This window comes from Buteo buteo, chromosome 6 (assembly GCF_964188355.1).
Source record: "Buteo buteo chromosome 6, bButBut1.hap1.1, whole genome shotgun sequence".
Lineage (NCBI taxonomy): Eukaryota > Metazoa > Chordata > Aves > Accipitriformes > Accipitridae > Buteo > Buteo buteo.
This window is the reverse complement of record NC_134176.1, coordinates 16,410,574-16,438,444: the sequence shown is the minus strand read 5'-3', so window position 1 is coordinate 16,438,444 and position 27,871 is coordinate 16,410,574. Positions and strand designations below refer to the sequence as shown.

The following is a 27,871-nucleotide window of genomic DNA, read 5'->3' as shown; positions in this document are numbered from 1 at the left end:
CAAGTTTCCCAACAGCCAACTCCTCCAGCCCTTTGAGGTCTCTCTGAATGGCAGGTCTGCCCTTTCGCTACCAGTGCCTCCACCCCCAGCTTGGTGTCATCCTCAACCTTGGGAATCACTCTTTTCCATCATTCAGGTTGCTGATGAAGACATTAAACAGTGGTGGAACATCACTCATAACCAGTTGCCAGGTAGATGTTGATCTACTGGCCACTACTTTCTGAGCCCAATGGCCCGTTCAGTTTTTCATGCACTCTGTTGCCTACATGTCCCAAGTTCAGTTATAAGAAATAGGAGATTGCATCAAATGCTCTGCTAACGTCAACATAAACAACATCCACTACTCTCCCTTGTCCACCCAGCCAGCTGACATTTCATCAGAGAAGGCAATCCAAATCATCAGGCATTATTTGCCCTTGGTATATATGTGTTGACTATTCCCAACCACCTTCTTATTCTTCAGGTGCTTGGAAACGGCTGGACTTGCTCCACAGTATTCCCAGGATTAAAGTGAAGCTACGCAGCATGCAATTTCTCAGTTTCTGGCTTTCCTCTTCAGTTGACTCACCGAGGCGATCAGCTCTGGTGCAGGTGCATTCCAGGGTGGAGCGGGGGATCGCGGCGCACAGCCGGGTTCCTGACCCAGGAAAGCCCCAGGGGAGCACAGAGGCTCACCGGGAGCCGGCACCTCTCACCAGACCACTGCTGATGAGGCGTGGGTATGGCCAGGAGTAACGGCGGCCACCCCCCACTCCCACCAAGGGCAGCCAACGGGAGCGGTGGGACCAGAGCAGGCAAACAGGGCCCGGCGTGGTAGTTCGCACAGGAGGGGCGTTCGTTTGGCTGAGTGGAGAGGCTTGAAGCACACGACCCAGCAACCGGGCACCGTTCTGTGACCATCTGCGCAGACCAAGGGCACTCATCCTACCTGACCCTCAAGGCAGAATGGTGGACGCTCATCTGAGAGCAAGGGCTGCAGCTCCGGCTGGGGGGGCTGCACCACCTACCCCAGAGGTGTCCGATGCCTCCACCCAGACGGAGCTGTTGAAGGGAGAGGCTGCAGAGCAAACCTCAGACTGCAGGAAGGGCCTAGACCTTTCTCCTGGGGCAGGGACAGGCAGCAGACCTGCCTGCAAAAGCTGTGCCCAGGCGGAGGACCTCCTGCAGCAGGCGGATGAGCTGCAGGAGGCGGTGAGAAGGCTGCGTAACATCAGGGAGGCTGAGGAGGAGTCAGATAGCTGGCTGCGAGTGCAGTATGCAGCGAACCCACAGCCAAACAGCCAAAAACTCCCCCACTGGCATGCATGGAAGGGAGGGCTGCCAATAATGAGGAAGAACGGAAGCTTACAACAGCAAGGACCTGCGGGAGGAAGAGCCTGCCCCGAAGCTTGAGGTATGCTTGCAGAACTTCTTCACCGCCTGCAGACTGAAGAGGAAAGACCCATCGCATCAGGAGAGACACTGGAGCTGAGTAAGGCAGCCCGATCTGCTCCCTGTGTAACAACCAGGGCAACTAAGAAAAGGCAACAGCTGATAGTAGTAGGTGACTCTCTTCTGAGAGGTACAGAGGCACCCATGTGCTGACCTGATGCACTGAGAAGTACTTGTTATCAGGGAGCATAGTGATAGGACAAGGGGTAGCGGTTTTAAACTGAAAGATGGTAGATTTAAATTAGATGTAAGGAAGAAGTTCTTCACTGTGGGGGTGGAGAGACACTGGAACAGGTTGCCCAGAGAAGCTGTGGATGCCCCATCCCTGGAAGTGTTCAAGGCCAGGCTGGATGGGGCTTTGAGCAACCTGGTCTAGTGGAAGGTGTCCCTGCCCATGGCAGGGGGGTTGGAACTAGGTGATCTTTAAGGTCCCTCCCAACCCAAACCATTCGATGATTCTTCTGCTATAGTAAACATAGCTTGTCCACCCAATAAGCATTTAGCTAGAAGCATTAAAAAAGAATGCTGAAACAATAAACACTTTTAATCTGTTCTTGGGGCCTCCTATAAGATCTAGGTGGATAAAGACAAATACTACCCTTAATTTTCCTGCATCTAGTCATGTTGGGTACCAGTCAAAAAAGAAATACACATACATGATGTATAGTTTGACTTTGGGCATCTTTGATCTTGGCTACTGTGAAGTCCAGATCATGGTTAGACTGGGGAAGAATAGCAAAACAATGTGAAGGTGCATTTCCTCATTTTCTCTTATTCCTACAATCCCTTTAGTCTCACTACTCCACTGTTTCTTCCAGACTTCTTCTTTGCTGTCCCCTCTGCTATCCCCCACTTGCTGGCGAAGAATATACAAAAGCAACTATTTGGTTTGTGTGTTAAATTAATTCCCCCAAATAAACAAACAAACAAACAAACCCACCCCACGGTATTACAGTAAGGAGCAGGGACACATTTTGTCTACAACTGTTTACAAAGAATATTCAATAAATCACTTTTCTGGGAGCAGTTAGAGTACAGACCTTCAGGACAGAGTACTATACTATCTTTAGTTAAATGTGAAAGATATGGCTTCAAAGTCCTCCTCTATTGGTTCAGCCTTACTCTTAAGTCAGACTAGCCCTGGAGAGATTTGTAACAGCAATACTAAGGTTGGCATGAAAGCAGTACAAATGCAAAGACATGTTTGTAAAAGGAGAAAAAGAAAGAACAGAGCAAGGATTAAGCATGACATGCAACAGTGGACAGGGCAAAATTAACAGTTATAAAACTAGTAAACACTGAAGAATGCACAGCTCATACCAAGATCACGGCAGGGATGACTCACTAGCTGAAAGCCTGTGCTCTGGTAGCAGGGGGGGTGACAAGAAGTTTATAGCCCAGTGCCATTTCTCTTCCTGTTATTCAAACAAGAATAGACTCTGTAGCCAGAAGATGCCCAAAACAAGAAAACAAAACAGGCGGACACCTCGCCCAAGATTTCTAAGCAGTAAAACCAAACAGAACTCTGAGATGAAAGATCATTCCGCAATAACTGTTGACTGTTATTGGTATAAAAAGACATGTTGAAAAACCAGATTATCGTTGTCAGTCAGAAGGAAACTGGATGATGCAGATAGGCTCAGTAGCCAGCATTCATCATCATCCATGTCACACATAAGCAACCCCAATCAGACTACTTGGACAGAGGTATCTAGTAGTTCATGAATATGAAAAGAAAGAGTCACCTTACCCAGAAATAAAAATAAACTTCCCCTTCTCTGGTCTCACACAGAGTTCTCTTACAACACAATGGCCTTGTGTCCCTTCCTCCACCCTCACCCAGAAGACAATAAATGCTTACAATGAAGGAAGTCAAGCATGCTATTGCAGGGACTATTACTGCGCACTGAAAAATCATTAGTAGTCAGAAAAAAACCAGAAAATTATTCACAGACATCGCCAGTTGTAGCAGGAATTAGTCCCTGTCAGTCATTTCTCACCATAAAAAAAGTTACCAAAAGAACAGAGTTTTCGTATTCAAACTCCGCAACTACTTGGAGCTACTACTCTTGGATTTAGTTACTATGATCATCAAATCTTTGCCTTCCATATCTTTAGAATGAATTCATTTGGATTTTGCTAAATGATGGTAGCCACATCTGTATAATTTTCATTGCATTACTAACATATTGACCCAGAAAAGGTCTAAACCATTTGTACCTTTGTTCCCTGCATACAGCACCCAGGTCAGCTTGTGGTTCAAGCCCTTGAGCCACTTGTCACCACCCTGCTGCCAAGAGCAAACTCCCCTTTCACTTTTCTGGCTCAAGAAAGTGCCCAGTTGAAGCTTCTGTTCCCCACACTTGATTTTAGCACAAATCAGTAAGATACTTGCAGAAAAGCACCTTTGGATCCATTTTGAAATCCTCTACTAAGCCAACTGCACTGCAAGTGTTATAAAAGTCAAACCCATCCCTTCCTCTATAATTCGTGGTTTGTATTAACACTTGGTAGGTGTGTGGATAAACCCAACATAAACAGGGCATGTCACCTTGTGGGAAAAAACATAGAGGAGAACCCCAATAGCACATTTAGTTCTATAAGTTCTCTCCATGCAGAAAATAAAACATTGTCTCCCTTTACAAAGGGAAGTTTACAGAGTCGTGAGTTACCCTTTTCCCAATAAGGTGTACCATGCTTTTTAAAGTAAAACTAAAATAAAAATTAAGTAGTTCACACTAACAAAAGCCCAAAGAAACACATTCAGAGGCTAACACTAACAGCTCCTGTGTGTAGTCAGTTTGTCTGGAACTGTAGCATATCCTAAAATTTCAGCTTTTGACTGTGCCATTTAGATGCAGCTCATAAGAAAGAGACAGTAAGAGGAGCTGTGTCCTTTTACCACCTGATGGATCAGTGCATGGCACTGCAGAGAAGTTCAGTAGCTTGCATTGATCAGGAGTTAAATGGCATTACACTGTCTGCCTGTCAGCTTTCAGTATGACTTTTAGGCCTCAGGGAAGGAGAAATACTCTCCTGCCAAGCAGCGTTTCCTCTGCCTCCCAGCAAGCATTAACTTGCATTCTGTAGCTGTTACAGCGCTACTTAATTCCATGTAGTTGCAACAATTTGCGTTGATGGAAAATTTGCTACCAGGAATCTGGCAAAACAGTTCTAGAAGAGACAGTATATACATACCGAAGAGAGCAAATAAAGACTGCCTTGGGCATCTGCATTATCTTACTAGGCTGAAGTTCACCAAATCCAGGAAGTCAGTAGAGTTTTCATATAAACAATGCAAGACCCACACATAAACAGAATATATTGTTACCTGAGGTATGTGCCTGCTTTTGACTGAAAATCCATTAGCTTTTTAAAAGAAAAATAATAAATAATATAGTCCAATCACCACATCATCCCAACTGGAATCATCAGTCTTTGTTTTGGCAGATTTTCACAGAAAACAGGTTTTTTTGAGGTTTTGCAGGACTTTCTCCACACTGCTATTTAAGCGTATGAGAAAAAGACTCTCTCATCCAGCAGTCACCACCTGCAGGGAAGGCAGGCTGCAAAGAATCACAGGGGATGCAACTCCCTTCTCATCCTTCCCCTACCAAATTGCCAAATTCTATGACACTCCCTCTGGTGCCACGCTGCTTCTCTGTTACCCCTTCTCCTAGCAAAGAGCAGATCACACAGCTACCGTCCCTACCCTCATGTTTGGGGCACTAATAACCAATGCTATTATCACAGCTGTTCTCACAGATACAATTCTCATCAACTATCTTAAATGGCTATTGTTGCACTTTATACTCATGCACCAAAGACACCATGGTTCCTGTGTTTGCATTACATCCCTATTAGAAGAACTTAATGGACTAGCACAAAAGAACTAAAAAAAGAACCAACTGGCAAAATTTCTCCTGAGGAGCTCGGGAAGAGAACAGCGTCTGCTGGCAATTTTCAACAAAGCCCAATGCAAGTGAAGAGGTGCGTGGAGATTAAAAATCTCCTTAATCTGTGGTTGAAAGTGATGTAGTGTTGAACCACAGCTGTTAATTTGGGGGTGTTCAATCCAAAGGATATTAGAAAAAGGATATTTGCTTCTCTAGTACAACATATGTCTTAATTTGTACAGTTGCAAGGTTGGATACAGACAGCAGTGTGCATCCTTTGCAAAGTTCTCTCAGGACGCAGAGGAACTCATAAATCTTAGCACTTCCAACAAGAGCAAAAAAGACTCTGATTTTAATAAGGACAAGCAGCAAGTTTCCTTCCTGAACAGAGGAGTTTAATTTGAGGCACATCTGTAACATTTTACAGGAAAATTTTGGTAATTGTGAGGATAGGTGTGCTATCCAGTATTTCAGTTTGGGTTTTTGTTGTTGTTTGGTTTGGGGTTTTTTTAGTCTTTTTCCTGGTGCTAAGTGGTTACAGTCAATCCCACCTAATGTCTACGAAGGAAAAGGGGAAAAACATTTGACACAAAACAGCAGAAAAGCAATAACCTAAGGCGTAACATCCTGCGGCACTGTATGTCAGAGCTGATCCCATGTGTTTGCATGCAGTGGCACCCCCGTGAGAAGCTTGGTCAGATAGAGCTGTTTGGGAAGCAGGAAAGACATGCAATCCTAATGCTGCTTGTTTGTAAATGCGATTAAAAGCTATAGAGTTACAACTCAGTAGCAGAGATACTCCAGGCATTACCGTGGGAATAAATCTACATGATGTTAGACTGCCAGCTCCCTGTGAAGGTAATAAGCCCTTCCTTGGGGTGTGGCCAAGTTGTGATTAATGCTAGAGAAGAAGCAGGGCCAAGAGTCGCAGTCACAGTGATACTCCCTCCAATACTTCTGGACACACAGATAAATATCACTACCTCCACATTGTACAGACAGCATCCCAACAGCATTGCCTGCTACAGCATGACCAGACCTATCAAAGGTACAGAAAAGCAGGGTTGCTTGCCTGCTCTGTTCATTCTAGTGTCATTTCCTTGGTCTCATCCAGTGCAAATTTAACTTCTGGCTACTCAGCTGAAGATAGTTTTACTGCTGAAAGAGCACCACAGCATTCACTGCCCTTTGTGGTTTTCTGTATATGTTTGCAAAGGGATACCTTAAGATCCACTCCGCTACTTCCAAAGATGAACGCTGCCTCTTTCACAGAACCAAAGAAGTCTGACTCTGACTGTGTACCTGTACGATACCATCTATAGAGGATCCAGTTTTCAAACTAAAGGGTTTTTCCTCTGGTAAGTAAGCTGCAAATATTTTCATCAGCACTGTCTTTGCTTCTCTGTTGATATTCTGTGCATCTATAGTCAACCTTTGTCTCCTTAGACGGCTTTCGGGACTAAAACCATTGTACAGTCCTTCAGGACCTCACACCCCTTCCAAATCCTGATTAATTCAACCCCCCTTACAATAAGAAAAAGAAAGCACTAAAATTCTTTAATTGTAGGAAGGAAAGAGCATGTCTTTATGAATTAGAGGAATAAAGTTTTAAAATAAATGCAATGCATTTTGTTTTGAATGGCCAGAAACACCTAGAAGACAAAAAAAGCTGTTCTCATTCCAGAAAAATGTAACTGACCAAAATAGATGGTTGTTTAAAGCAGAACATATGCCAAGAAGCTAAGGCTGAGTGATGATACAAAAACCTCACACCTGACAGAAAACTGTCCAGATACAATTCATTTAGGAGGATCAGACTCAGCCCAGGGCAAGGAAAGCATCCTACATAGAGAAAGTACCCAAATCTCTTCAGTCACTGATTTTAATCAGTGAATCTTGGGAAAACACTGAGTTTGTAGGGGAAGTAGATACACAGACCTAGCTGTGAGAAAAGCTCTTCTAGGAGCCTGACCAGCACGCACGTACACACAGACTGCTTTTCCTCTGAGCATAGCTTGTGTCACTTGCATGGTCAATAGTGCAAGTCACCTGCTCACATGGGGACTCCTGCTCAAACACTAACACTGAAAGTTTTAGGTCCCCGTCAAAAAGCCAAGGACTACTACCCTCTCCGAACCCAGGAATGCAAAGTCAGCCGTAGCTTTGCCAGTAGGGTGGGAAAGAGAAAAACACACTTGGAAAAGGTCAGCGATTAATCAGTAAAATCACCAGGTAAGATTTTTCTCCCCCAGAAAGTGCTGGCAACAGTCCCGAACAACTACCAAGGCAGCCAATTTCCCCCTTATATTTACTTTTTACTTACTGTTTGGTGTCTTGAATTAACAGAGTCCAATATTCAGATAACGCTCTCTCAGCTTCCTAGAGAAATGCTAACTGAGCAGGAATGTTCCCATATAACCCAGTTCAAAGTGATTAAAGCTTTCACAATTACAGGTTATGACTCTCAGCTGTGGCATCTTGCAGCCATCCAGACAACTCTTTTCTTCAAAACTAGAAAATGATGGGAGAAGGAAAGGGAAATTTTCTTTCACTCACTTGAGTCTGAGCTCTCCCAGCTTTATGTGAAGATGTTGAAGAGTCCACGTTTTATCCCCTTGATACTTAAATTTGAAGAGAATATTGACTGAAGTATATACAAATGGCCAGGTAACTGAGCTGCACATGAAGCCTGGCTCATGTGTTTGTTACCTCCCCCACATCCCTGAACCACTAATGGTTCCTCCTTTGCAGAGCTTTGCCTCCCTAAAGCTTTTGAGATGAATGCATGCAAATCTCTATAGCAGACTGCCTGCTGGCAACACCTGCCTCAGGTTCCTGAAAAGGCTCTAGAGCACTCCTCACCTGCTCTTCCAGAAGTTGTTCACATTCCTCAGGTGTAACTGAATAGATCTGGCTATAACTGGGTTTTGTCATGTTACTACAAAGGAGCCAGCAGAGTCCCTCCTATGAACACATACAAGAAGTCTTAAAACCAAAGCAGAATTTTGCTGCACTGTTTGCTGCATAATTGCAAAATTATGTTAATGTTTATACTAAATCCATGTCCAACCAAAACTCAAAATCTAGAGATAGTCCTAAAATGTTTAAAAAAAGAACTGAAAGAAAAATGCAGAATGAAGGTCTTTGAGATTTGAGTCCCACGATTACACAAACTTGAATCTTTCACTATTAGAACTAGTATTTTATGGGAAACTAAGCGAATGGACTGTTCTTTTCTCTGTTCACTTCTCCTTTGAATGAAGATGTATCCTTTGTGTGGAATTCTGCAACTATGGTTGCCATTTCAGATTTCAGTTTAACTGCATAAATATTAGAGGAAAAACAGGTATGCCTTTTACAAACAGTCTGAAATTAGGTCTGTCTTAATTATCTCAAGTCCAGAATAAAAGTCAATGTAGTGGGAAAAGGCTCTGCTCTGTGTCTATAATTCTGGTTCATATAGAGATCTCATCCATAAGATTGAAGAAACTTTGGTCCAATTTAAAACTTTAAGTGGTATTTGGATTCTTTATTAGTTCTTAGCAGACTGAGTAGCCAGAGATTTCCTCTGAGGAAGAAGAGTGTCTTCCAGAAACATAAACAGTTAATTTCTTCCCAAGGAAAAAAGTGTGTTAGATTGTTTAAAGATCCAAGTCCTCCAGAAAGCTGACTTGTTTACCTCTTGATTGAGTCTATCACCAGTAAAAAAAAAAAAAAAAAAGCATTCGCCATTCCCCCCAGATCAGGATCAGATTTGTATGTGTTTGTGCACGCGCGGGCGTGCTCAGGGACAGTTCTGGAAGCTGTTGTGCAAACACATGACTGTTTTATACACATACTGTGGCACATCAATATTTTAGCTGGATTTGTGTTGTTTACCACCCATATTCAAACATTAGCTGTCTCATACTAAATACAGTCAACAAACGTTGCTTTTAAAATATAGTATGGGAGAAAATCCAGGAATATGATGTCATCAACAGAGGGATGAGTCTGTTCTGTTCAGGGAGGGGCAGAAAACCAGAAGTTAGACTCATTCATACAACAGAAGGAGCTTGGCTGTTGCCGGAGACGTGTTGCACTTCACTCATTTGTACCTGCTCAGTGGTGAATTTGCAGTCAAGGTATGTGTTTCCACTTCTCTTTAATATGAAAAGTTCTGATTATTTAAATACAGTATGGTTTTTTGCTTCTTGGAAACAACTTCTTGAATTCTTAATATGTTTGTGGTTCAGTAGCAAAAGAGCTGATGTTATTAGTGTTCCAGAAACACAGAGGAGAAAAACAATTATTGCTAATGTCATTTTGTAACTTGTCAGGTTTTGCAGAGCTGTAGCATTTACAGAAAAATGCTTTATTTCAAAGTACCCAACATATCAAAGGCACAGGGCTTTTCAGCTGCCACAGATACTGTCCAGTGTATGGGCTACTGGAGGGTAAGGATTTCTTCTGTCCAGAAGACATTTCCTGTCTCTAATCACACCATGGGCACACATTCTTTCATCTCACAAAAAAACCACCAGAAAGCGCAAGCAGTTAACTTTGTTTTCAGCTGAGAAATTACCTACAAAATAGCAGGCGTAAGCCAGAGGCAATTCGTTTCTGTACATACTGATCATTTTCCCTCTGTTTATTATTTTGATTCTAAACTTTGTGGGGCAGGAAGTGTGTATGCGTACCTTACACTACTAACCTGTCTCGTCTTCACTGACTGAATGTCAAAGACTAAACCTTTAAAATTTTTTCTTATGTTACAAAGAAGAAAGTTTTGGATGACCTTTAAGCAACATTATCAGTTTCTTTCTAACATCTGTATCCAAATAAAAAAATGCAGTAGGAGCATGATTTATAAGTTGCTGATAAAAACAAAGAGAAGCTTAGAACTGGGATTGTAATTAGGATCATATAACAAAAAGACCAAAGGTTGAAATATATGCTATACTTTTAGCTATTCATTTTCCATTACTCAGTAACCTAATCAGCCATCATAGCATAATAATAACAAAATAGCCATAAAGCCAAAAGAGTTCAAATAGTTTGTCATTAGAATCCTTGTTTTAATACACTGTATGTAATCTTACAGATGCTGTCTCCTAAGGTAAGAGTGTACTTATATCTTGAACAGCTGTACATATCTTCTTAGGGAAGCTAGAAGACAGCTGGGGAAAAAAAAGTCTCTAAAATTGAAGTATCAGGATATTGAGTAATATCAGTCACATGATTTTTATCTTGTCTGCTGTTCTCTGAGAATGTGCAATCATTAAGAAATAAATGAAGAGAAGCATGTTCGCACTTCAAGATCATTCATAGACTTCCAAATATATTTTTCTTGTTTTCAGTGTGAATAATGGAAACACAAAGAGAAGGGATAAATGGACCCAGGTTAATAAAGACTTTGGAATAGCCAGAGCAGAGACACCTCCAGAAAATCTTTGTCAGGTTTTCCACTGGGGCCCACACATGCTAGAACAAGATTAGCTGAGTTACTCAGAGTTACCTGAACATTTTGTACCGACAATCCAACAAAAAAACTGCCTTTCCTATTGAGTTAGAACTTCCTGAAATAAAAATCTCATTATCACAGTGGAACACAGCTTTAAAAAATTCTCATAGTTATATAATATTTCTCAAACAGAAAACAAGAGGAATTTGAGAGAATTTTAGCACATTCATTACAAAGACCCTAAAATTCACTGCTTAAGAATAGTCAGTGTTTGATAGTCTGTTTTTCATGGAAAGAACAGGGTAAAGAGCTCTTAGAAACCTAAATCCCACTGTTCTCAAAGTTACAATAGGAAAAAAACATTGCAAGTCCTGGAAAACTCATCAGAGAATAGAGCTTTGTTTCCAAAACAAATTCCCTCCCAGTAACCAAGTCAACAGCAAAAGTACACCTGAACTCATTAGCAATGCTAATCAATATAAAGTTAAAAAAAAACCCCAAGAATAAATGTCATTTAGCTAAAACCTCTGCTTTTTTTTAAAAGTTACACATAAGCCAGCCTTGTTCTATTGTCACTCATGTTTTTTTTAAAACTCTCAGTACTCCATACATTTGAGTTTCCCCTACCTTATCTAAAGGTTTATCTCCCTTCCTTCTTGCATTTACCATACATACTTCACCTACCGAGCTGACAAGTTATGCCTCTGCCTGGCTGACACACAGCTGTAAAGAAACATGTACTTTAAAGTGGAGACAAAAGCTCTCCTTAGCCAGTCCTCTATAACCGGAGTAACTCTGGGTGAATGAGTAGCTACTAAAGAATCACACCCTGCAGCACGGTCTTTGGGTGCTGACTCCGAAACCCAGGGGTTGGCAGGCAGATGGCTGAACCAGCTTCTCCCTTCTCAGCTGGGTGGGTGCCCCTGACTGGGGTTGAAGGGAGGAGGGGGCATCCCTGGGCCGTGACAGCCCTGAGGTACGTAGGCTTAACCGCAGTGGGAAAGCACCGAGGACGAGAGCACCACAGCAACACTTTAAATTTGGACTCTGCAGGCTGCTGTCTTCAGACAGACAAGGTTGCACCTGCTGGTGATCACCACAGCGGTGATATATCATTTCCTTAGAAATAATACTAGTGCACTGGGACTGAGGGGCCCTAGTCATGGTCCAACACCCCACTAAGCAGTTAAATGTTGGAGAACAGGCACAAATGGGATACAGACCAGAAAAACACAAGGAGCAGTTGCCTGCTGAAAGCATGCTATCTTCAGTCTGATGATAAGCAAGTCCAAAGCATTCAGACATTGTGGCAAAGCTGCTACACCTAACTTCAAGAAAATGCTTTGGTACTCTTGATGTTCCCTGAAGGGGTGGACTTGACTTACTTTTGCTGCTGTGCTGTATTTACCTCCCCAACATGTTAACTCCTCAACTTGATTTAGCAAGGTTGGGCTCATTTTTGTGATTCCTGCAAACAAATCTGATCATCCAGGTTTGCAGATCCACTAGTGCCAAGCTTTGCACGCTACGGTACACCAGAGTGGTGGTAGTGCTGCAAACAAAAGCAGATTTCAGACTATGGCTAATTTGCAGAGAACAGAGCTGTCAAAATGCAGAAATCCATTTCTCCCACTCAAGTTATCTGAGATTACAGGTAAACTTCACATAAAAGAGAGTGAACTATGGTTAGAGGTCCAGGTCTTTTTGGTATTAACATGACTTATACATGCATGCCCAGAAGCAGAAGTGGCCATAGCTGGTTTTCCTCCTGCAGTGTTCCTACTTTGGCAGAAGGGAGTACGCTGCAGGTATGCTCTTTGGGACCTGCACCTCAGTGTCTCTGGAGGTGCTCTGTCCCTTTGCCAGGGCTATATGGTTTTCTATCAGCTGTCTGACTGACTTAAAGGCTGCTGCTTTGAAGTGGCATGGGGTACAAAAAAAGGGCAGCAGGTTCCCCTCCGGAAGGGTGATGTAACCCCTCTGCCCACACACATGGAGCAAAGCAATAACGCAAGGCATTCTTGATGTGAAGGGGCAACTGCCTGCAGATAGTGGGCAGGCCAGTAAACTGGAAGTGTTTCATCAGGTCCCCTGAGCATTTTCACAAAAAGCAACTGTGAAGCCTTCATCATTCAAAGGTGAGACCTGATTCTTAAACAAGTAAGTAGGAAGACAGAAATATTGCCATATATGTCACTAGGTTTTAGCTCAGGTCTGCATGCACCTCTCATCTCCTTCTCCAGCAGTCTTTTCCTATAACAAGCTGTATTCTACACTCTCTGTAATATATTTGGCTTTTGCTTAGATTATAAGCTTCCTGAGGCAAATCCTGTCCCTGAGCTTGCACAGCTTTTGCACGTTGATTTATCACTGAAGCCTCCGGTCATCAGTATAACACACACAGTATGGCAATATCTGCAGAGCAGTGCTCCGGGTCCTACCTGCTAGACGGGGGCAAACAGCACACCATGCAAGCAACCAGATGAAAGGACATAAAAAGGGATACAATTAACCACACAGGCTAGATCCTCAGCTGGATTGAATGCTCACAGTGCCATCCACATCAGCAGAGTAATGACAGTTCATAGCAGATGAGGTCTTACAGATCTGTTAGCAGAGATGAGTGATTTGCTCACCGGTAACCTGCTTACCAAACATGATAGAATAGCCACGTCCTTTTTCTGGCTTCTTTTTCCAGAGGGAAAGGTCTGTGAATGGCTTGTTTCCCTAGCTGTGAAATTAGGAGACAAGAAAGAAACATATGCAGTGTGTGTTCCCTTAACTATCACAAGTAAACTTTGCTCCAAGTCAAATTTTAGCCTTTGTAACTGTACAGCTTGAGCTCAGTGCTGAACTTCAGCCAATGAATCTTGCAACCAGTCTAGTGTCATCAGGTTATTTATTATAATAGTCTCATCTCGATCTGTGATATCTGAGCTCAAGGATGGATTTCCTATTTTAGACTGAATCTGGAGAGCCCTCCCACATGCACCTTGTGCAGGATCCTGCTTTACCTGCTCAAGACCAGCTCACAGATGGCTGTTCTCCTTGGCATCACCCAGAAAGGTTTGCTGTGCCTGGGCCTTCCAGCACTGGGCACTGGAAACATGCAAATGACTTTCTCCCAGAGTAAACAGCAAAACAGCAGGCACATGGTCTGTGGCACTAAAGGTGACCATGAAAATTTTGCTTTGTGGAAATTCTCTCTCCTCTCTCTCTATACACACATAGACATATATATATAGACACACACATATATACATCTATATAGACAAACACAGACAGACATTTATTAGCATCTTGTCACAGAAGTAAAATACATCTTCCTCTACATAATCATGTTATCCATGCAGCCCTGTCCTACCCATTACTAGGGGACAGTCCTACAAGGAGCATCCACCACTTTCTTCCTCATTCCAATTTTTACTTTGTACAAAATAATCAACAAATATTTTCATCAGACATTTCTGATGTGTCCATCTATTAGGATCAAGACTGTTGTGTTTGTTTATTTCTTCTCCTTTTCTTGGGCAAAGATCTTTTTTTTTCCTTCTAGTTAATGCCAAAATTTTCAAGACATGAGGATCTTGGACTATCCCTCATGGGCAGATAGACAAGCAAAAGCAGTTATCTTCTCACAAGCCTTCCTTCTGTGTAGAGATTTACAGTAAGTAACAAAGTCAAATAATGAAGACGGTGGACTAGCCATTTACAAGAACAAGAGCACCAGTTTAAAACTTAGGAACTTTCTCAATAGCTCTACTCTCTTTTTTTCTCCTCTGTGAGTTGCAAGTTCATTTTCAAAGTGATATTATTCCAACCTGGTTAAAGTAGTCATAATGAATCAGACATGAATGGCTGGGATATTGTTCACAGGAGTTCTAAATTATAACATATGCGTTTTTTTAAAACCAGCATGTACAGGCATGTTGCATAAGACAACTGTGTGCTCTTACCTTCTGCTTACATCATTCCTCTGAGAAACCTTTTTTTTTCATTAAAAGAATCACCTTATAGCCAAGAAATTCCAGCCAGCTGGCTCAGCAAAAGAGACATTTCCCAGAAGCAGAAGGAAGTAAAAGTAACAAAGTGGAGTCGGTTTTGTGTAGGTGTTTCCTGCAATGTTTTGGAAATTTTAGTCTTTTTTGGAAATATAAGAAGGCAGCAATTTGTTTTCTTCCACAATAGATGTAGCCTACAAATTGGCATTCGAATCATGATTACAGCTCATAACTGTACAGTATGAGACATTTGGAATTTGATTCTGCTATACTTTACATCATGTATCACTATAGACAGGTTTACTGTATAAGTAGTTTCCACTGCACACTTGTGTCTGTTTTTTAAAAAAGAGTTAAATGGATGTCCTAGTTTCAGCTGGGATAGAGTTAACTGTCTTCCTAGTAGCTGGTATAGTGCTATGTTTTGAGTTCAGTATGAGAAGAATGTTGATAACACACTGATGTTTACAGTTGTTGCTAAGTAGTGTTTAGACTAAAGTCAAGAATTTTTCAGCTTCTCAAGCCCAGCCAGCGCAAAAGCTGGAGGGGCACAAGAAGTTGGCACAGGACACAGCCAGGACAGCTGACCCAAACTGGCCAAAGGGGTATTCCATACCGTGGGACGTCACATCGAGTATAGAAACTGGGAAGTGGGGGGGGGGAATCGCCACTCTGGGACTAGCTGGGTGTTGGTCGGCGGGTGGTGAGCAATTGCACTGCGCATCATTTGTACATTCCAATCCTTTCATTATTGCTGTTGTCATTTTATTAGTGTTATCATTATTAGTTTCTTCTTTTCTGTTCTATTAAACCGTTCTTATCTCAACCCGCAGGTTTTACTTCTTTTCCCTATTTTCTCTCCCATCCCACTGGGTGGGGGGGAGGAGTGAGTGAGCGGCTGTGTGGTGCTTAGTTGCTGGCTGGGCTTAAACCACAACAATGGAACATATTCATAAGGTTTGACTTAGGGTAAATGGACTCTGGTCAAATAACTAAAAAATCAAATAAAAGTTTTACTTTAAATACAAGAATCAAACAATTTCAAATTTTGGACTATTTTGAAGCTAGGTAAAATAAGAATCCAAACTGTGTGTACTACCTAGGTTTTATAACACTTTAAGTGAAAATCCCAGATAAAACTCTCATAACTTTGGTATATTCCTGATTCAGGCAGGAATCCCTATTTGTTTTGGAACCCTTTTGCCTTTTGGGAAATTAAACCCCTCATTTTCCCTTTTTTCCTTCCTTCTATCCTTCCATCTTTCCTTCCTTCCCAGCAGCAGCATTTCTCCTCTGTTTGTTTTCCTCAGCAGCATTATGTTCTCTTCCAGAACTCACATTCACTCATTTATTCTTCACTTTTTCCTGCCCTGACATCCTGCCACGAGCCTTTGCTGCCTGCTGCAGAAAACTGTCGCATGCAATTCTACACAGTGCTTTATGTTCTACAGTGGTTCCAAAAGTGATGGTACACAAGCTCAAAGGTGACATGATTAACATAAATAGAAAAAATTTTCAAAATTAATGAAGCTAGTCAGAAGTCAAAATTTCTGTTTCACAGAAAAATTGAGGAGGGCAGAAGGAAGAACTTAAATTCCTATCTAGAATCAAAGAATCTTGATATTTTTAACAAAAGCAAGAAACCAGAACACATGCACACACAGGAGAAATCTGCCTGGGAAATGCTAGCACAGATTAGGCATTTTGAATGAGGTATTCTCCTTCTTAAGCAAATGCCTGGGGGATAAACTGTAGTGAGTTGGGCTCTTTCATTCTCTCTTTTTGGAGCTGCTCCACTTTGTAAAGATAATAAACTGTTTAGTTGGCCAGACAGAGCAAGAGTGAATCTGGGTCTCCTGCTAAGCTGTTAGCAGTCAGTATGCCTCCTCCTTTGTTCAAGATCAGAAATTACATCTTTAAAATATTTTCTGTTAAATTCCCCAAATCTTTTGTGAAAAATCTTTCTTTTAAAATCAGTTTCTCCAGAAACTTTCTGGTTTTATAATAATTTTAATGGGAAAAGAAAATTCCCCCCCTCCAATATTTTGTAAAATATCTCCTACATACCTGTAGTAATGCTTGAGTGTGAGGTATCAGAAAGTGTGATCCATTAACTATTACCACTGTGCAGCCAGGAAAAGGTCTCCGATCTTGTGTCAGTCTGTAGAGCCACCTCATGAAAACCCAACACCATGTGAATGCTCAATCTTTGAAGGATCTTTGGGTTCTGTAAGCTTTGAGTACAATAGTTCTTTGAAGGAGCTGTGGCAAATACTAAGGGAATCTGTCTCTAACTAAATTCTCACCATGGTTGTTTTGTCGGCTCTGACATTCTGGAAAGAGCAGATAGACATATCTGGTGAACACCAGTGCTCAAAACCCATGTATACAGAGTGAAAAACAAATTGTCTGCACCAGATTCCAGCAAGGCTCTGACATCTCCTGTTGCTAACAAAGACACAACAATAAATTAATACACAGTTTAATTTCAGAACACTGGCAAAGCATGAAAAGGCAAAAATAAAATTGTCATCCAAACAGACTGTTGTAAATCAGAGCTGTAGATCACACTACTTCTCAGCTGGAGAATTGTCCTGAACCTTCCAGACCTCTCAGTGTTGAAAGCCACATCCATGTTTTTACAATTTAATCACCAAATCCCTATCAGCATGTATTTGAATACTTAGTTATTCCAATAGAAATATGGTGTATTCCCACTTAAGAATTGCTGTCATTAGAGTTCACCTGGGTTTTCCGCAGAAAAGCAGACTACATTTGGATGTATATCTAATTTTTATCTGCTGTGACTATTGAGGTATTTGCAATACATTCTGAAGTTCACTATAGTTACTCACACACACATGCCATTTCCAATATGTACATCTAATTTTGAGCTTTCCTCTATGATATACAGACTGTGGTGATTTTAAACCACATCTGAAGACTGACCTCTTTCCAATTACAAATGCTTTGTGTACTGGCTAAGTCAGAAGCAGATACATGAAAATAATATGGAATGACTGTCCCAGCTGCTCAAGCAACAGCATAGCAGGACATGTTTGACCTATGAAGGGCAAGGCAAAATGGCTTTCTGAAGTTTAACATTTAAGAAGTGAAGCACAGTCCAGACTAGACTTCTTCTTTAGAAGGGAGCTCACCAGTGCTTGCACTGCTGAACTCTTTCTTTAAGGGACTCTTAAAGGAATATGAAATTAAAAAAAAAACAAACAAAAAACAACAACAACAAAACAAACCACCAATTCTTTTAGTAAAGACAACCTGCCAGTTAGACAATGAGTATCACGTCATGCTTGTATTGCCTTCCATGGCACAAATCAGTGATGCTGGGGATCATTCACTGGGATGGTCCATGAGAAAAGCTTTTCAGGAGGTTGAAATCTGAGTTTATAGTTTAATGTGGATTTTGGGATATGTCTACAGAACTGAGACTGCCTCAAGAAGCCCATGTGGTAGAGGTGCTAACTTGAACAACCTGGATAAATATCATCTCTGAGTTCTACCTGCTTGAAATTAAAGATGTAATTTCATTTGAACATTATATAGTTAATCATACTTTCTAGCCTATTCTGTTGTCAAAGCCCAACATGCTGTTTGAAAACTGCACCATTACTCAGTGAAGCCATCCGTATATCACTTTGGTGGAAGGCATTAAGAGAACACAAGGCATTATTACTAATTTATAGAGAGGACAGCTTCTGCCTCTGATGCCCTCTGTAATAAGGACTCCCCTGCTTGCACAGATGCATCAGCATGTGGCTCAGCAATAGAAAAAGTAGTAGCGACTGAAATGTTGCCAGCTGCTGGTGGGGATGACATAAGACGACAGTTTGGAACATCTTTTATGTTTTTGAAAAATGCAACAGAGACTTAATCAACTCCAGAGTAAAATAATCAGTTACCTGTATGATAAGAAATGAGGAAAGCAGCAGCTGTCAAAGAAATAGCTATTAGGCTTTGGGATAGCAACCAGTCAGACACACATACTACGAGGTTCCAATCTTTGCTATTGGAGACAGTCAGGCTTTTCTCAAAGGCCATACTTGTGAAAGCCAGTGGTGAAAATGTGCAGGAAATGCTACGTTATTGCAAATACCCCTGACAACAGTGTACACATGATAGTGATTGGAGGCACTGGAGATGGCAAATCTCTGCCTTTTTTCTAAATGTCTGCTACAATGTTCTCAAGGTGCTAGAAGCAAAGTGCTTTCAGGGCACAGAGCCAGTTCATCTGAAAAGCAAATCTCACCATTAAGTATTTAGTGCAGAAAGGGAGCAATATTGACAAATACTACCTGTCATTAGACCTTCACATTTTGCCTAGTCATGAGAACTTAGAGCTGCTATCCAGGGAAAAGAGCAGTATTTCAATTACTAAGAGAAAGGAGTGGCTAAACTGAGCTGAAGAGGTCTGGTAGGAGTAATGCAACAAACCGCAGATCTTTAAAGGACATCCACGTGCATATCAGTGAGAAAGCCTTAAGTGGAGGTTTGTGCACTGCTGAACAGCTCTTCTATGCCTTCACTACAGCAAGGAGCATCAGTTACTACATCTTCTTGGGGAAAAGAAGTGCTTCAGGACTTACAGTTTTTCTTCTTATTATTCCACCTCTGTTGCTCTATTGATATTGCCCAGTGGTTTCTGCAGGATATTCCCGTTGTTCCCTATAATGAAGATATCAAGCAATTTATGTCACTCACACGCTTCGTCAGTGCTCTTCTATCTTTCAGACTGAGATCAACCCTGTAACTACTTAATTAGTTGAACTCCAAGGCCGGTTCTGAGAACCTGCCCTAGGAACAGTTTCTCCAGCCCACCTCTCAATGTCATCAGCCAGTTGAAAATTCACCTATTTCTTTTCCAACTTAGCTGGTTTTGGCATGGTACTTGCAGTAGTTTTAATCTATCTGGGTTTCAGGAAAGGTTGTTTTCTAAAGCAGGAAATTATTACTTTAACAAAGAGATATAATCTAGCTGCCCAAGCTACTCTTGACAAAATCACTAGCATTTTATTTCTTTATCACTGGATACAGGTTACCTTAGCTATTCACTGGGCTCAAGGTATTGTCTGCCACTTGATAGATGCATTGTACTGTTTGATAACATCAGACCTCCCCTTTCACATGACATCAGACTTCTGCAATGGATATTGAATTGGTGTCACAACATTAGTGTGTTCTAGGGATTTCCCTTCTTAAAAAAAAAAATTAAAAGAGATTAATTGTAGGAATATATATAGAAATATGATATTCAGAAATATCATAATATATATATAGGAATAATATATATATAGGAATATCATAAATCAAGCAGGTTTTGAGCTGCTATTTGCTGTAAATTAATTCCTGTTTATTGTTTTGCTATTAGTCATATGATGAGGGAAAGGCATAGAAATTGCCAACGTAACCTTTATGACCACTCTCTGAATTACTAATGAACATCTTATTAAATATGTGAATACATCCAACCTCAAAGCAGAAAATAATGCACTTACTTACAATTCTTTCTGCTAGTTCACAGCCTTCTACCAGCAGAAGAAACAGCTTCTGCTAATTGCATCGCCCAACAGAACCTCTCTGTTCTCAAATGACCTTTTGTTGATTATCCATTAGTGTTTTGCTTCCTATGTGTTTTTACAGTGTAAAGTGCCACCATACACAGAAAGGGAGACTTGAAACTGCAGTTTGCAATTTGTTAGTGACATCTCTCACAGCCACTAAAGTTGGGCTTTGAGACATTTAAGTGTTTATGACTACCAGCACTTTGATGCCAGGCTTTGCTATGGGAGATTAATTAGAGAAAAGTATGGCTATCTGAGGTATTATTTAAGAACTCAGAACATTGAAGATATCAAAAACTTCAAGACAAAAATGGGTTGCAGTTAATAGGGGACATAGGAGGTAACATTTTATGTTTCTATAAATACATCAAGTGTGAAAGGATAATGCAGGAAAGTCTAGGTCTCTTACCAAAAGGAAAATTCAACTAGTAACTCAGAGAATGATGAAAAGTTCAATGACGACTCTGTGTTAGTCCTCTCAGAAATGAAGATTGTGATCTGATATTTAAAATGATTGATTTGTACAATTGGATCTATATGAATTGGGAAAGAACAAATTAAAGAATATATGGAGTTATGCAAAGTGGTAGGATCGTATATCACCCATCCTGACATGGTTCAGGAATTAGGAGAGGAAATCCTTGCTATCAGTTTTTATATCTGTGAAACCAAGGAGAATAGGGACATTTTAGAATCCCAAAGAGGGCAGAACACAGTACCTATCTTTAAAAGGCATAGATAGCAGGACTCAGGAAATTACAAATTTACAAATGTCATTCACATTTAAATACATGACAGCAACATCTTAAATAATCAGTATATCCACATATGGAGGATAATAAAGAATAACCATGTGATAAGGAACTGCCAATATAAATTTGTCAAGAATAAAGTTGTGTCAGACTAATCCAGTCTGGCCTAATGGATAAAGTAGAAGCAATAGATCAAGCATTTCTGGGTTTCAGTGAGGCTTTTGGTATTGTCTTATATTTCATCATGCTGAAATATGAACAAATAAAGTAACAGAAAAATGCACTATAGGTGCAGGTGCTCTGCTATGCCTGGAAGGGCTCAAATAAAAATAAGATTTCTAACCAAAGCATTTACAACCTAAAGTAGTTGCTTGCACCTGCAAGATGAAAAGAGGACATAAATCAGAATATTTGCAATGTTGTGTAGCATGCACTGCAGATGGCGTTTGCTTTCAGTACAGGACAAATAAATGCATATCCACTAGACCTAAAAGCTCCAGATAACCAGTGTCACCAAAAGCACAGGTTACTGGACAGGTGTCTACAATATGTAATGCTGTATAATAAAGAGGGTCCACCAACCCATTCTCCAGATGCTGGTTGAAAACAATCAGAAATCAAAAGGATACAGGTGTCTCAATAATGAGGTGGTTCTAACAATGACAAGGTTAATGAAGAGGCAGGATAGAGGATGGAGAAATGTTCCTGTAGTTAGATATGGGCTTGAAAAATTGAAGTTTTGGAAGGATGAACCTGGAGAATGAGAATATTTATGTTGTTATCCAGTTTATGCAAATGCTGTCCTTTGCTCATGTTATGAAAGATTGGAAATGTATGTTGCTGGCATTTTGTTTTGTGCTGATTAATCTGTTTTAGGTTAGCTTGTCTTTCAAAGTTCTCAGTCCCACTTGCCTGTTTTGTTCAGTTGTCCTGTCCTGCCAGACACTCCTGTTATAAATTTTACGGTATAGAGAGAGTCTCCTTCATTACTGCCTTTACTGTACTTACTAAAATATGGTCTTTATCTTTTCTTTTGGTTCTCAAGAACTACAGTGCTTAATTAAAACTAGGTACACAAAATACGACCACCATTTTTCAGTAATTCTGCATCCAAGAGCTAAATGTCTATATGCATATCGAGCACTAACACTTATCAACCAACAAATTCAGTAACCAGAGCACGAATGAGAACCCCATCCTTTCAGGAATTACAGATGTGTCCCCTTTCTACTGCCAAGTTACCAGCTGAATCAGACAAATATCTTAATTAAAAATACATCTGAAAATCTTCCAATCAAACCATAATATAGGCAGTGGTATTTTAAAGACCTGGAAAAAGACGAACAGTATTTCTTTCACCCACTCCAGAGAATTATATATACAGATCTGGGAGGCCAGTCTTGCATTTGAATAATATCTCAGCATTCATTATCTGAGAGCACAACAATAAAAACCAGTTAACATTTTAACAGTACTGAGTGGATGCTGCACGCTCAACTTCTGTTTGGTTTTAGTAACATTTAAGCACATATCTGACATGTATGCCCATAAATACCTCCCTGTAAGACCCCAATCTGTTCTGACCCATAGAATATTTACAGCACAGCACCTGGTTTTCAGACTGTGCTCTTGCACCCAAATTGGCTCACTGCAGCCTGACTGCAGGCAGGTCCTGGCTTACGTGATGGCCACCATCTTTGCCAAACTGCCAGCCCACCCACTGCAGACCTATTAGAACCAAGTTCCCTCACAAAGGTTGTACCATTTGTCTCTTCTGTGACTTGCTTGCAGAAAGAGATTGTAACACAGAGGCAGAAAAACACAACTGATTCCAGTGAGAAGTTGAGAAAGGCACACTGCTTGTGAACACTGATTTTTGCTCCTGCAGCCTTCTCAGTGCAAACTAGTGCTGCAAACTATATGTCTGCTGTGACAGTCATAACATTTGCGAAAAAAATATGGTAGTGTTTGGGGAGGAAGCACCACTGAATTCCACCCAATTGTTGCTTTACAGGAGAGGGTGTAAAATGTTGAGGGACATGCCGCAGAACTAGCAGCTTAACGATGAGCAACGCAAGACTCACAAGGTACATCTGTCCTTTCGGAAACTATGGCTATTGATACACAAAGATAAGAAGAGAAAGTAACGATGAACCTCCTCAAAGAATAAAAAAGACTTGCTGCAGCTTGGTTCTAGTGAATAAAGGCTGGTAAAAGTTCTTTTCAGTTAACCTGTTGGTTACAATGTCTGCTGTTACTTTGTCCCCTCTGTTTCACCCACTTAAAACTGGTCCATGCAGTCCATAGCAGTTTAGTCTGTGAAACTCTCTGCAAGCATGCAGGGTGTCTACGAGACAGCAACGCAGAGAATTGTAGCCCATTCAAAGCCATGCCTTTTAGGACAGTAAGAAAAGCAAAGCCAGCTTTTCTTATTGTGTCTCTTGCAGCAATCAGCTAGATGTAGTAATGTCATGTCACCTTTTTCTTTTTCTCTGCACAGAAATGGTTTCCATCACAACTGAAAATGTTACACAACCTTACAACATCCCAGCCACCCAGGAGCACACAGTCAGTCCACCAAATTTCCACAATAATTCAGGAGTGCATCAGCTGATTCAATATGGATGTATTAATCCAGATGTATGGAAATGGCTACGGGATTTTCAGCCTGGATTCCTCTGGTTTATATTTATTCTGGGAGCAATAGAAAATTCCTTTGTCCTCATCGTCCTGTGTTTCCACAAGAGTCGCTGCACAGTGGCCGAAATTTACCTAGCAAACATGGCATTTGCTGACCTAATGTTAGTCTGTGCTTTACCTTTCTGGGCCATTAATATTTCTAATAACTTTGAATGGCCTTTTGGCCTGTTCCTCTGTAAAGCTGTCAACATAATGAGTAACATGAACTTTTATTCTAGCATTTATTTCCTGACACTAGTGAGCATCGACCGCTATCTGGCCTTGGTGAAAACCATGTCTCTTGGACGGATGCGACGAACTGTCTGTGCCAAATGGAACAGCTTTGTCGTCTGGACATGTGCGTTGCTCATATGTTCACCTGCAATGGTGTTCCGAAATTTACAGTATTACGAAAGATACAACATCACAGCCTGCGCTCTTGTTTACCCAACCAGCTACTGGGAGCCTGCAAACAACTGTTTGCTGAATATTGTGGGCTTTGTGATCCCACTCTGTGTAATTACCTACTGCAGTATACAAATCATCAAAGCCTTACGAAGTAATGAGCTGCAAAAAATGAAGTTAGTCCAGACAGAAAGGAGAGCCACCATGCTGGTCCTTGCTGTGCTCTTGCTGTTCATCATTTGCTGGCTTCCGTTCCAGATCAGCACGTTCATCGACACAATCCGTTACCTCACACCCACTTTAATATGCCTGGAAGAAATCAATGACATATTGACCCAAATAGCTATATACTGTGCCTTTAGCAACAGCTGCCTGAACCCAGTCCTATATGTAATTGTTGGGAAGCACTTCCAGAAGAAGGCTGTGGAATTCTACAAGGACTTGTTCCCAAAGAGGTGTAGAAAATCACAGTCTGTGCGAATGGAAAACTCCCTGGACACTTTAAGAACTTCCATTTCAAGTGAATACCCAAGGAAAAAGTCTGTTTTGCCATTACCACGATAGCACGATTTGTTCATTACAGGAAAAAAGCCTTCTAACATATCAGTCTCCACTAATATCCATCTGCTACCGATCCACAGAATAAACATGGTAGTATTCATCATTTGGGGGAAACCAACAGTTTGATCTTAATGGAAACTCCATACAGAGACCTGTTTTTGCGTATTTTTGTGTAATCTTTTGTTATTGCGTATTTTTCATGATTGAATCCTACTTTGTAGCATACTTAGATTTTCATGGCTGAATAATATTTGACGCATGTGTCATTTGAAATGTTCGCATTTCTAAGGTATGCATACATGTACATACAGTTCTCTGAATAGAACCCCAGTATAGAAGCTATTGTCAGGATTGTGCAACTACTTATGGTACCCATACAGCTTGTTAGACTAGATTTTGACAGAAGGGACTTGTATTTGATTAAGTTCTGGTAAGTGAATCCTGTAGGACTATTATTCAAATGGATTTTCAGCTGTGGCCATCTTCTGGGCTTTTACTTTCTCTGTTCACTCATCCAAATCTATTTTGATTGTTTGATTGACAAGCTGTGCTTTTTTGCAACTTTTCTGCCCCTGCTAGTTACAGGTTTACATCAGCTTGTATGTACAGAAAGTAGCTTAAAAAAGATAAAGCAGTAGTGGAAGAAAACCTGCAGCCAGCTGCATGAAGTTAGCTGAGTTTTCTTTGTAGCAGGAGATTCTTTACCCCTTCTGCATTGGGGTAAAAGCATTCGCTTAATCCTTTTGAGTTACATTCATAGCTACACTTCAGCTCAGAGACTTCATTTTTAATAGTCATAAAGCATAATTAATATTTGTAATGCTATTTAATGGAAATATAAAAGCTCAGCACAACTTGTGTAATCTCACAAGTAGAAGAAACTGAAAATATGAAGGAGAGCATCATCTAACTGCGTTAGAAATTTAACTGAAGCTAATAGGAGTCTTGAAAGTTTGGAGTATTCAAGAATGGCCTTTTCAGACTCTAATAATACTCACATCTTATTTGTAGAGTTAATCTGAGTGATTTTAATACAAGGTAGCTTTTGCCCAATTGGACTGGATTTATGACCTAAACTGAGTTTACACAGATGATAAACTCATAGTGTACTGAATTATCAGTATGCACTTTTACTTCTAGAACCTTGTTTGAAAACTGAGTTGAAGATGATCAGAAATCTTCTGAAACTAACAGAGCCTTTGTTCTTTTCAAAGCACTTAAGGTTACAGCCTTAAAACCACCAAAGGAAATGGGAGTTTGGTGACATAAGTAAACTCAGACGGTGACTGCATGGTCTTTATTCATCAGAGCTAGAATGGAGCAAAAAAGTTCCATTTAAGATGGGAAATTTGTATTAAACCTTCAAATAATTAAACCCAAAAATGCTTTAGAAGTGTGTGGATGTGCTATAAAAACCATGAGAATTAGATCATTGTAGATGATTTATAGACAATTTCCATAGGTTTTCTGTAATAATGTAGTATAATCCTATGTCATAAATACTTTTATTGTTCATTCTTTATATTGTCCAAGACACCTATGATGAAACTCTGCAAGGCTTTCTGCTATCACCAGTGTTATCAATACTGTCTCGTTCATGAGCATACTGTTCACACAACCATTAAATAAAAGGAACTCCCTACAGAGGTTATGGAGGCAATGGAAGAGATTTTTGAGTATTTGGTACTGAGAAGTAAAATATAAAAATGTTATTATATTAATACGACATTAATTTAAATCATGTAAATATATAGACACATTATTGTGCTATGCAGTAAGCATGTACAATGGAAAATAAACTACTTTAAGAAATGAGATTTGCTGGCATTTTCTTCTCTAGCCTGTATCCCGTTCCTCAGCAGTGACTAGTCAGAAGTGCAATTGTTGCAGGTACTTTCTTTCACTTCCCCTTGTGCCAAAGGAAAGTGAGATGAAACCACAGAATTTTAGCTACCTTCAAAGCTTTGGGTCAGCTTTCTTTTCAGGACCCATTTCTGAGTGGTGCTGGCCACCCTCAGTCCCTTTGGAAGTTAAAATCTGAATTAAGGCAGCTAAGGATACTGAAATCTTTTCAGTAGCTTTTCTCTGCCTGCTAGTAGCTCAGGGTCCCATGAAACAGCAGATCCAACTTTTCTTTGTGAGGACCTACAGAAGAGCCTATAGGTGCTGTTTGCAGGATGGACCCTCTGCCTGAAGTCTTTGCTCTTCTCTCAAAGCACACAGACACCAGCAGCAATGGAAAGCCCCTGCAGAATGCACAATGACAGCTCACGGACTGTTTAATTCACATTCCTGTCCACTTTCCAATACATTGTACAGTATTCGCGTGTACCATTTATGCGGGTAAGAAAAAAACCCAAGAAATGAAGTGCAATGTCCAAGCTACACCTTACCTACTGGCAGCTTACAGTCACACTCAGAAGCTTGGCTCTGTCCTGTTCTCACAGAAACAAGGCAAAATATGAGAAGGGTTCTTGGTAAAATGAGGGCAGACTTTGTCCTGAGGATCTCAGAGCTGAACATGTCAAACTGTAATTGCATCACCTTTTTATTCCTCTTTATCCTGTCCCCCTCCCACATCTGCTCCCATCTTCCCTGTTAACCTGAGGCTGCCACATCTTTATTGAGACTTTGGCCACGCAAACAGTTGACTCTGCATTCAGTGCAATGGAGGTGGCTGGGGACCATTGCCACGGCAAGGATATCAACAGCCAGTTGATATTTCTGGCCTGCAGTAGGTACAGGCAGGAATAATTCTCATCTTTTCACTGTCTAGTTTTTCAAGTTGGTTATTGGCTTCACTTGAAATGCAAAATTAACGATCTTGAAAGCTGTTAGCACAAACAGCTGGTGCTTGCTGTGGACAGAACAAGGTTGCTCTTATTTAGGCAGGGTTTCTGTGGAGAAGTCAGGATCTTGGTTCAGGTATCCCAAATCCCCAAGCAGTACTTTAGCCATTGAATCATCCTTTCACTCCATTCTTTCATCAGCACATTGTTGGTTTCCAGCCTATTGGCTCCTTCCATATTTTGCTGTTTCAGCCTCCGTAAACTGTAGTTATTAAGGTTTGATTATTACTGCGCTGTGATGTTACCCAGGTCATGTGTTAGGAATTGTAAATAAC

The 27,871-nt window shown here is 40.8% G+C and overlaps 1 protein-coding gene across 4 annotated transcripts; it reads left to right on the top strand.

Moving 5' to 3' along the window:
- Positions 1 to 6,359: 6,359 nt before the first annotated feature.
- BDKRB2 (bradykinin receptor B2) lies at positions 6,360 to 26,582 on the top strand. 4 transcript variants are annotated; one of them, XM_075029887.1, is made up of 4 exons: positions 9,338 to 9,451; positions 14,327 to 14,437; positions 23,117 to 23,189; positions 23,603 to 26,582. In XM_075029887.1, the coding sequence occupies exon 4, from the start codon at positions 23,605 to 23,607 to the stop codon at positions 24,748 to 24,750; it is 1,146 nt and encodes a 381-aa protein (XP_074885988.1). In that variant the 5' UTR covers positions 9,338 to 9,451; positions 14,327 to 14,437; positions 23,117 to 23,189; positions 23,603 to 23,604; the 3' UTR covers positions 24,751 to 26,582. The 4 variants fall into 4 exon arrangements, with proteins under 4 accessions (XP_074885989.1, XP_074885988.1, XP_074885987.1 ...); XM_075029888.1 differs by lacking the exons at positions 9,338 to 9,451; positions 14,327 to 14,437; positions 23,117 to 23,189 and adding exons at positions 6,360 to 6,375; positions 6,544 to 6,685; XM_075029886.1 differs by lacking the exon at positions 23,117 to 23,189.
- The last annotated feature ends 1,289 nt before the right edge of the window (positions 26,583 to 27,871 follow it).